This window comes from Echinops telfairi, unplaced genomic scaffold (assembly GCF_000313985.2).
Source record: "Echinops telfairi isolate 266 unplaced genomic scaffold, ASM31398v2 ScPeMD7_7469;HRSCAF=8507_0, whole genome shotgun sequence".
Lineage (NCBI taxonomy): Eukaryota > Metazoa > Chordata > Mammalia > Afrosoricida > Tenrecidae > Echinops > Echinops telfairi.
The window spans coordinates 9,599,210-9,610,977 of NW_022111372.1; the positions used below are offsets into that span (position 1 = coordinate 9,599,210).

Here is an 11,768-nt window from a genome sequence, read left to right on the forward strand (position 1 = left end):
ACATAGGGTGCATGATTAATACCTCTTTGTCCTTGCTATTTGTTATCTGATTATTAGTAGTTCTTTGTTGATGCTGTTTTGTTTTGATTATATATATATATATACTCCTTATTATAAAGAGTATAACTACTCTATATTATAATGTATATATATATTCTTTATTATAATGAGTACATATATATATTTATATACTCTATATTACAAAGTGTGTGTGTATATATATATATATATATATATATATATATATATATATATTCATAATGATAAATTGTGCAAGTTCAGTGGAGACAATATAGAGATATCCTTAGGCCAGTTAATGTAGAACTTTGTAATTTACTAGTAACATTTAGATTTAAAGAATATGATGTGGAGTCTCCATACAATTTTAAATAGGGAAGAAATATCATCTCAAAATAGAAGCTAGAGTGCCAGTAAGGAGCTTCTTAAATTGTCCGTGTATAAAAAAATAATTGTCCATGTAAAAAATGATGGTGGCCTGGGTAAGAGAGGATAATAGCGATAGAGACAGGTTAATATTTTTCTTTTTAATATTTTCTCATTGGTGAGAAATGAATGGCAAAGAGTACCATTACCTATTAAAATTTGTTATTAGTACTTAAAGTTTTTAAAATTTCATCTAATGTTAAGACAGATAATTTTGATAACTTAAACCCTCTAGCATGAAGCTAAAGAGAGAATTACAATATATAAAAATATTGTTGAGTGTGGAAGGCCCATTTGTTAACTGCCTCCTCATCTGGGTTCTTTAGATAAGCAAAGGCAAGGAAGCATTTATGATGATATGTTTACAGATAAATTTATTTCAAGGGAATGGTGTATACAGTTGTGGCCCTGGCAAATCCCAAATTCATGGTCAATTGACAGGCTGAAGAATTCTGGTGGCTGATGTGAGGGCAGGGGCTAAAGAACCCAAAATGTGTAGGTCAATCAGACAATTAATTAACACCATCTTGGACTCAGAGTTTCGGGAACTGTCAAATGAAAAAATTTCAGGTCAGGTAGTAGGCCAGAGACATCTTCAGCTTTATGCAAGGGCTTAAAAGAAATCATTAAAAATATAATTAAAAGGTAATAAAAATGTTCCATGAATTATTTGAAGCCTCCTCATTTGTCCCAAGAACCCACGTTCAAACATTAAGAGTGCTAGGTCAAAAGTGGAATTGAACTTTGCCAGAGCATCCATTTATTTATGGAATCATGCCACTACCCCAAGAAAACTCTGCTTTCAATTGATTGTGGATATAAGACCACAAAAGGGAAGGAGAACTACCTCGTGCCTGTCAAACAACTGATAATTCTACTTTTGCCAACTTGACACACTGAATGTTGATTAACCATCAACATTCCCAGTAGACTTTCACTAGGAAAATACATAAGCTATTAATACTACTTTTACAACATAACATAATTTTCAAAGTGTCTAAATTTTACTCATAATCACAACTGGTCAATTACAATGATAATCGGATTTTGGGTGTGTCTTTAAGAATTTGTAGGTCAGGAGCATGGAGTACGTATCATTCTAACTTTAGCAAGAAAAGGTTTGAGGACCTCACAAGTAATTTAAAGCTGCCTGTGCAGCCAGGTAAAATGATTGTAATAAAACTATTGTAAGGAGGGATTATTTCAAGTGTTTCAAAATTAAAGCAAATTTCCATAACATTAAATTGAGGCTTTCAAACAGCTCTGCCCCTCTTAAAGATGGCAACATCTCTCTCAAAGATGGCAACCAAATGCAGTGCTTTGAGCATGTGCCCCTTTCCATAGTCCCACCAACAACCCAGTTACAAACATGGAGCCTAGGAAAGAGCTCACTGCCTCTCCTGAGATTCCCATTCCAGAGCTGTAAACCATCATTCCCTCGATTCCAGTTACCTCACCAAATGACACAAATATAAACATCCAGGTTTATTCCCGTATCATGTTTTTGGCATGACAGAACCAGTTTGAAGTCTTGCGTTAAACAGCCAGTGGTAGCTGTTGGTAAATCAGATGTTTTCAAGCCCGGGACTGTCCGTGTATTCAGAGAAATTATACTACGCAGTGAGTGTGTGCAATCGGTCGCCTGATGCTGTTATTCATGAGCTAGGTAACAGTGGAAATTCAGGTCAAAGATAACTGCAATGTAATTCCCAGAACCTGAGTTGTAACTAAGTCATTAGCTTCAACAGGCAAAACTTAGGCACCCAGGGTAACCCTCAGCAATAGGTCAGATGACATTCACCTATAGGAACCAACTGCAAGTCAACCCTTTTCAGAATCAAAACCAGAAACCTTACAAGACAAATGACAAAAGAAAATTAAAATCAACTTGGAACCTAAAATAAAGTAAAGGAGTCTTCTAGTGACAGTAATGTAGTCATGAGCACTGATTACAAGTTCAGTCTAACCTCACCAAAAAGGGGAAAAAAAATGAGTGGGGATATTTATCAAAACAGTCAATGCTGTATGATTTGACACCTCTGAGATTAGGCCAAACCTTTTCTGAACCTTACTAAGGAAATGAAAGATTGAGAGTCCTGGCACATTAGTTTTGTTCTTGTAGTAGTAAGTTTCTATCATGAGCATAAACATGTTGAGGTGTTCCAGCCAAGAGTGCTTCCTGTCCAGCTGTCATATAATTAAGTCTAAGTCTTTCCTCTTTCTGAATAGTTTTCATTTGATTATTAGCTAAGACATAAGCATTGTACTCAGTCTGTATTCATTCTGTACATATTACTTATTTCTTGAAATTTATGTTTTCCTTAATATGAAATTTGACAGGACCATTTAAATTATTTTTGTCATTTTCTGTTTTAAAGTAAAATTTATAAAAATGAAAATTATTAAATAAATTTTTATAATTTTATGCTATACACTTATATACATACCAGGTTGATCAGATACTATATTATGGACAAAGTTTGTTCATGACTCACTTCTGGTTGTTTATTGGTTTTCATAACTTTCAGACTGGGCTCCATTTACATGTAAATCTAATTCCATGAGCCTTTTTCCAACTTACTATCATGCAAAATAAATTGCACTTTATATAAATCAAGCAGTACTAAACAACTCATTTTTCACTGGGTTTTGAATTTAGAGTTTAGAATGAGTGTCTATGGGTGGGGATAGCCATGAGGTTTGATTTCTCTCAATTTTACACCTAATTAGATATGTGTTTTTAATTTTTTTCATTGACCTTTGTTAGCCTTGAAAATTGTTTTATTTTTCCTTCAAAATGTTTTATATTCAAATTTCCAGGAATTTCAGTATACAGTTTTTGAGAACCAAGGATTTATTCTGAAATCTATGAAAAAGGAAAATTACCATGACCAAAACACATCATAATATACAAGATACAGATTTTTTTTGGCAGAGAAACAATCAAACAAGTAGATTTTCCAATGCATTATAGTAATTGCTATGGTCAACAAAAAAATGGAGAACAAAATGGGTAGTCAAAGTAATTTCAAAACAGGTGTGTGAAGTCTGTGTGTTACTTGAGCAAAACAAGGGACTACAGCATGGTTTAAAATCAGGCAAGTTATGCCAGGGTTGCGTCCTTTCACTGAACATGCTCAATTTGTATGCTAAGCAAACTAATGATAAGCTGAACTATATGAAGAAAAATGTGGCATCAGATTTGGAGGAAGGCTCATTAACGTAAATGTGATACACAGATAACAAATATGTTTGCTGAAAGCAAGGAGGTCTTGAAGTACTTGCTAATGAAAATCCACGAATGCAGCTTTCAGTATGGTTTGCAAGTCAAAGTAACAAAAACCAAAATACTCACAACTGGACAGAGATGCAGCATCGTGATAAACAGAGAAAAGACTGAGGTTGTTAACTATGGTATTTTCAATCATCTCTTATGCAAATGAAATCTGGAAAACAGAATAAGAATACAGTGAACCCTCGCCACTTCGCGCTTCGACTTCCGCAGCTTCACTCTATCGCGGTTTTTGCGTAACAGCACCCACTGCCTACACCCGCTCCTTCAGAGGAAAAAGACGGCGACCCACCTGTAGAGTACATCCCTTAAGTCATTTCATAGCCTATTGATTACAGTGTTTGTAAGAACTATGTATAATAATACTGTATGTGAAATATGTAATACTGTAAACTAGATGCCATAAATAATATAATAAATAATAAATTATAATCGTAACGTCCAAAATGTTTTACTACATTTTCCCTTTTTTGTTTAATAAATTGGGTAATACGAGTGTAATGGTGACTAAGGGTGTTTTTTTCATGTCCTCTATGCTCTAACTACGAAAATATTTGATTTACAAATAAAGAATCCTACTTCGCGGAATTTCATTTATCACGGTAGGGTCTAGAACCGATTAACCGCAATAAACGAGGGTTCACTGTAATCACCGAATCCATGCATTTGAATTTTGGTGTTGGAAAAAAATATTCAATATATGATTGACTTCTAGAAGAATAACCAAATGTCTTGAAAGAAGAGTCAGAATTGTCCATAGAAGCTAGCATAGCCACATTCCATCTTACATACTATGGCCATGTGATCAGAAAGGATGAGTCGCTGGAAAATATGTCATGCTTGTTAAGATGAGTGAAGCATGGAAAGATAGTCCAAGAGATGGCTTGAGCCATTGACTGCAGCACTGCCCTGCAACAGCAGCACGTCACCGATTGGTAGGCCAGCACAGGACTGCGCAGTCGTTAGTCCGATTGTACAGGAAGGGACTCAATGGATCCTGAACAACAAAACAGTAACAGGTATTGTGCAAGCACTCTGCACAGCTTATATAGCTTCATGACATTTTCACTAAAATGTTATGATGAAAAATATATTGCATTTCATATAAACCAAGCAAAAATAAAATACCGGCTTTTGACTGAAATTTAAAGTTAGAGGAGTGTTTCTGTTTGGGAATCAAGGATAGACACGAGGCTCAGCTTTTCTTTCAGTGGTACTCCTAATTAACTAATTAATTAATGCCTATCTCTGTGTTTATCGATGAAAAATTGTGCAGTTCTTTGAAATACTCAGGATATTTGTAAATTTAGGTTATGTTATTGAATCCAGACATATATATATATATATATTAAGTAACAGTAAAAAGCATATCTGTTCATCTTCACAAGTTTATTTTTTCCAACAAAATGGTTTCTTAGAGGTCTGGTGTAGAGACCTCACATTTTACAGTGTAATTTGAATTTAGTAATTTAAAAATAATATCATTAATTAGGGAATATCTGGTTTTATATAAAATCTGAAATGTGGATATTTTAAGGAAAAATATGTTTCGTGGTGATCTTGTTGTTCTGAGCCACACTTCATAACTGCTTTTCTAAATACTTTAGAATGAATCATAATGGCAAAGACAAATTTTAAAACATGAATCAAAAGCTATTGATTTATCCTCATATTTCACAGTGCAACTTTTTATAGAAAGATATTCTACATCTATTTGCAGTATTTAATATACTCAGGGCATATTTTTGTCATATTGCTAAATATTAACTTTATTCTAAATGTTAATGATTCATATTTTAGCCAAAGTTAGTGTTTTCATATTGATAATATTAAAAGGATTTTCTTAAAGAGTAAAATAATATTTAAAAAACTATTGTCACATTTATATGCAAATATATCATCAGAATTGCTATGGTTTCTTTCAATAGTCAAGTAAAACTACTAATATGCGTATTTATGCTAAATATTTATCTTAAAGAAAAAGCTTATACATGTTTTATGATATTGTTTCACAGATGCCCCCAAGTTTATATCAAATCAAACTATTTATTACTCTTGGGAAGGAAATCCAATCAATATAAGCTGTGATGTGAAATCAAATCCACCAGCATCAATCCACTGGAGAAGAGACAGATTAGTATTACCAGCTAAGAACGCTACTAATTTAAAGACGTACAGTGCAGGAAAAAAGATGATATTGGAGGTAAGTCATTGTACATATATTTATTTTAGTAGTTATCCACTGTTTTAGAAAGTATTCAAATATCTTTATTTATAAATCTAATTTGAAATACAGTTGTATATATTTCCTGTCACTCCCTGCTATCCAAGAGATACTAACTCATTGTGACCTGTCTAGGGGACAGGGTAGAGCTGCCCCTGTGAGTGTTGGAGACTGCAACTCTACCAGCGTGGGAAGCCCCATTATTTTCCTGCATGGGGGCTACTGGGGTCTTCCTACTGTGAAGCTTGCCCAACACATAGCCACTACATCCACAGAGCTCCATATTCCCTGTAGATTTACATAAATGTAAACGTTATGCATTTGAATCATGGCCCATTGTTGAGGAATACCTCATTATTTATTGACATAAATCATGGATGTGTAGTAAAGGCCATTATTTTCAAAAATTTGTTTTTAGAAGGAAAATAATAATAATAACTATAACAGTAGAGTGAAAGGTAATAATCTCATAGTGACTGAGGTTCAAAACTTTAATTTTAATCTTGATATTAGTCATTCCAACTTGTGTTAGCCCTTTCAGTCTCCTAATAATGATATATATAAATTCTGCCTGTATTTATGATTCCTCAATAATTTCCTAAATATGTCAAATTTACTTACTTGTCCTTTCCCCATTTTCACATTTTTAATAAGCTTTAAGATAACTGCTTATCTTCTCTCAAGGGTCTGTGCTTAAAATGGTGTTTGAGTAGAACACCTTTCATTTAGTACAGTTTGTGTGTGTGTGATTTTGTGTGTGGACTGCTGATGCTTACACAAAACGTTGACAGTGATCACCAGTCCATCCACCTTATTATGACTTAAGATGATTACAAATCTCTCTCACGGAGCCTTCTTTAGCAATCAAGCTTTTATGCTTTTGAATTATTTCATTTTAAATAAATTTCAAGAAATGTATTTTTATTAATATCTGATATCTATACTGTATCCATTTAAGGCATTTCTTTGACATCATGTGATTTACTTTAACAGCTCATTGTACTTTGTGAAATACTTGATTAACAGAAAGATTTAACCTTTCATATCTTCAAATATTTGAATAATTTATTGAATTAAACTAGATTGAATTATAAAGCTGTATTTTAGATGAACTATCTGTTGGTTGATTAACACAGAGGTCAATTGCACATGGATATTTATGTGGATTTAACCTAAATTATATATTATTAAACTCAGTTTAATGGAGTTGGAGTTAATTATACATGGAGTTAATTCCATGTGTAAAGAAAACACTACTGAGTTACTCTGCTCTACTTTCTCTGGCTAATTTTAAGTTTGATGAACAGTTAATAATTCACCATAATAAATGTCAAATTACATTCTAAAGTTCTAGCATTCAAGGATTTCATTAACAGTTGACTTTCATGTTATCTAACCTTTTACTTAAATGGCAATAAAAACGTTTTCATGTGTATACCATAATTAACTTCAGGGAGTTTTTAATTGCTTTACTATGATATCCCATAATGGGTTGTCTTCATCATTGCTAATGTCCAAGTAAGGATGCTGATAAATGGTTGAAAGCTGGCTTTCAATAACCACGAGTTCATTAAAAAGCAGATATCAGCTTTTTGAGGATTTAAGATAAGCTACAACTTTCATTATCACCATTGCAATTTCAACTTATATTTTGCTATTAGAAATTGTATTTGCTGGTTTATTGTATTTTCTTGAAGTGCATATTTTAAATAAATTTGTATTATTTCAACTGCATATTAACATAGGAACAAATGCTTTCATTAGTAGATTTTTTAGCGCTTTCAATTATTTGCATTTTTAAACATTTGATCACTTTAAAATTAATGTTTACAATTGACTTCTGTGTTAGAATAATTTATGTTTCAATAAAATTATCCAACATTTCATTGAGCTGAAATTGGGTATAAAACTACTACTGGATTGATTTCCATATCACTCTCTTAAAATACACAAAACATGACTCAGAATACACAAAATATAATTTTCCAAGTTATGCACAAAGCTGTCCTTTTAAAATCCGTGTCTCAGAGCCATGGGCAGCGGGGATGGACATTCTACATCTTGATCAGGTGGTTGTGGCAGCCACCCAAAATGGCAAGTGCTGGCTGGCCCACTACTGGTGGCATTTTTTCCCCACTGATGTAAAGCTCAGTGCATGGGTCTTGTGCCCCCATCCATCCTTGTTTATGAATATGAATGGGAGGGGTCTGGTTCATCCCATGCCTCCTAGAGACTGCTGTCTACCAAGCTTCTGCATACCCCACACAGCTGTCCAAATCCGGACCCAGAGACTCTAGGCCATTTCCTTCATCAAATGCCTTCTTACGTTCTTGCCTATTTCTGTACAAGTTTTTTTCACTAGTTCATATTCTTCCTGGATTTGAGTTCTATCACCATCTCACCCCCATCCCTCACTCCCCAGCCCTGGACTAAGGATCTATAACTTATTTGTCTGGCTTTACATAGTTTCTGTACATTTGTTTTTAGCTAGTCTGGTTGTTTCACATGATTTGTTATTGAATCTAATAAATCATTCTTCTATAACACAATGGCACATCAGAAATAAATAAATAAAACATAATCTGTATACTGCTTGAGCATTTTTGGTATTTCCTAACCACACATGTGGAAAATGAATGATTTGTTTCTGATAAAATTACTAAATTTTTATCTATTCAAGCTGAATTTCTACATAAAACAAGAATGGATTGAGCCTTTTTAAAAATTGGCCCAAAGTAAACTTAAATATTTAAATTAGTTTAATAATCTTTAGGAACTGGGGAGTTGTTACAATTTGTTGCCATAGCTATTATGTTTCTGCTTTATATTGATTTAGTAAATGCATTTTTCCCTCTGGAATATGGAAATATCTTTGTCAAATGTTTGTAGAGTAAGAAAATTAATTTTTGAAAGCTATTTGCACTGGTAAATTTATTTTAAAGATAAATCAGCTTGATTTATTAAAATCAACATGTAAGAAAAATGATTGTTTAAGCCACATAAGAACACTTATTGAAGAACTGTTAGAACTTTAAATCTATTATCTGCGTCTAGATAGACAGATGACTAGAAATTGAATGACCCAGCTTTTTGTGTGCCTCAGAATTACCATCTTCAATGGACCTCAAAATTGCACTTTTAGATAATAGTCTCCCATTACCACAAAATCATTTTTCCCATTTGGGATAGTTGAAATTAACAGTAACTCGTGTGGTAAGCATATTCTTTCTTAATAATAGTTACTGGGTTTGAAAATTATATCTATTACTATCATCAAAGCTCTTCTCTGAATTGATTCTCCAGGATTTTGGTGCATTAGAATTACAGGGTTGGTCCTGGTGTTCAGTAATAGAAACCCCAAAGGTTAACTTAATTATGGATTTCAAATGTTTAAGAGGTGAGGTCAGCTCTTTTCCACCTAAAACAAAAGGAACTGAGCAGAATACTTTCAATAGATATGAAGGAAAAGTACCTGGCTGCAGAATTTGTTATATAAGGGCTACATTTCCTTGAAAAATATATTTTTATTCATATTAAATTATTTTACATGGAATTTATGCATAAGAGAGTGAGATATCTAACATTTTTAAGCATTTCTTGTCCATGATCTTCAAGCATGCTTGTCTATGACAAGCATTTCTTGTCAACATGGCTAAAACATACAATATTAAGAATTAACCATGCTTTGGGAACGTTCCATTTTCAAGTTCAAGTCTGTAGTAATTGCCTACCCTTGCCCTGGGATGGAGGGGAAAAAAAACATTGTATACAGTTAGCTTGGATTTGCACATATGATTGTCAGTTGATTTTTCCATTCCAATATATATAACATGTTAACATTTATTCACATAGTAAATTTATATATGAACTATGAATCACCTAACCCTATGGGTAGAATGAATCCATGGTTTATATTTTAAAAGAATTTAAAACCTGTATAATATTTAATCGATATAGAAAAAAAAGGAGTTACTGGCAAAGAGTGAATGAATATGATAAACCTACTTTTTCATTTTAAAATTGTGTGATGTTGTTTCATTATTCCAATGTCTTTATTAATATTCATTATTTAGATTGCACCTACATCTGACAATGACTTTGGACGATATAACTGCACAGCCACTAACCATATAGGAACAAGATTTCAAGAGTATATTCTTGCTTTAGCAGGTAAGTATAGTATGATAATATTTCTGAACTTAAAATTATTTTTCTAATAAAATTATATTTTATATTAATCAAATATCATTATATTATAGATTCCTGGTGGTGTAAATGGTTATGCTTTGGGCTGCATGATCATCAGTTAGAAATCACCACCAGAAACTATGTGAAAGACATACTGGGCTTTCTACTCCTTTTAGCAGTTAGAGTCTTAGAAACCTACAGGGAGTCACTATGCGTCAACATTGATGTAATGGCAATGGCAATGGAGTTTTTCTTGTTTTTTTGTTTGTTTCTTTTTTAATAGTCTTATGTTAAGCTATGTATTTCAGAAAAAAGTTAGCTTTTGCCTTTTAATATATTATCATGTAAGTTATTATATAATGATTGAACCAGTATTTATAAAGTTTAGAATAATAATTATATATGATATAAAACATACACTTAGGCTGCCAAGCAAAATATTAAGAGTATTGAGTTCACTAAGAGATGCCTTAGGAAACAATGACTAGTGGTCTAGTTCCATACATGCATCCACTGAAAACCCTATGGAGTTCAGTGTCACCCAGACATACACGGGGTTTCCACTTACCAGAGAAATATATAGAGTTTTGAAGGCATGTGTTTTGTTTGGTGGGTTTAAATTTCCAAGTTGTTGATTAGCAATTGAGCACCATAATATTTAATGCATCAAGTGACTTAATTTTAATAACTATGCTTCACATTTATGAAGTTCCTACTATGTAGGGAGAATCAAAAGATGGTGGAGGAAATACACTGACTCAATATACCAAAATGTTAGGCATTTCCATGTGTATCATATGATCAAGAATCAATGGTCTTACAGGAAGAAATCCAAGATGTACCGAAAACACTGGAAATAGACAAAGCCCTCTACTTTAGCCCTTAATATAATATCATTTGCTCATTTTCCCCCTCCCCCCTCCCTCACGAACCCTTCATAATTTACAAATTATTATAGTTTTGTCATGTTACACTGTCCAACGTCTCCCTCCACCCTCTTCTCTGCTGTCCATCCCCCAGGGAGGAGGCTATACTTAGATTCTTGTAATTGGTTCCCTCTTTCTACCCCACATTCCCTTCACTCTCCAGGCCTCGCCCCTCTCACCACTGGTCCTGAAGGAGTCCTCTATCCTGGATTCCCTGTGTTTTAAGTTGCTATCTGTGCCAATGTACATCCTCTGGCCTAGCCATATTTGCAAGGCAGAATTGGGATCATGCTATTGGGGGTGGGGGAAGCATTTAAGAACTATAGAAAAGTTATATGTTTCTTCATTGCTACCCTGCACCCTGATTAGCTTGTCTCCTCCCCAAAACCCCTCAGCAGGGGTGTGTTCAGTTGCCAACCAGTGGACTCTGAGTCTCCACTCTACACTCACCCACCTTTACAATGACATAATTTCTTGTTCCTTGATGCCTGACACCCGATCCCTTCGACAGTTCATGGTCACACATACTGGTGTGCTTCTTCCATGTGGACTTTGTTGCTTCTGAGCTAGTTGGTCGTTTGTTTATCCTCAAGCCTTTAAGACCCCAGACACTTTATATTTTGATAACCAGTCACCATCAGCTTTCTTCACCACCTTTGCTTATTATGCACACCTTTGTCTTCAGTGATCGTAT

General features: G+C 33.8%; 1 protein-coding gene across 2 annotated transcripts in view; it reads left to right on the forward strand.

The window, feature by feature from the left end:
• Nucleotides 1–11,768, forward strand: part of NCAM2 (neural cell adhesion molecule 2) — a 590,430-nt gene that overhangs the window by 431,699 nt on the left and 146,963 nt on the right. For both annotated transcript variants that reach the window (XM_004711304.2, XM_045284840.1), the window contains exons 10-11: nucleotides 5,752–5,939; nucleotides 10,034–10,130. In XM_004711304.2, the coding sequence (XP_004711361.1) occupies nucleotides 5,752–5,939; nucleotides 10,034–10,130 (285 nt within the window). The remainder of the gene's footprint in view (nucleotides 1–5,751; nucleotides 5,940–10,033; nucleotides 10,131–11,768) is intronic.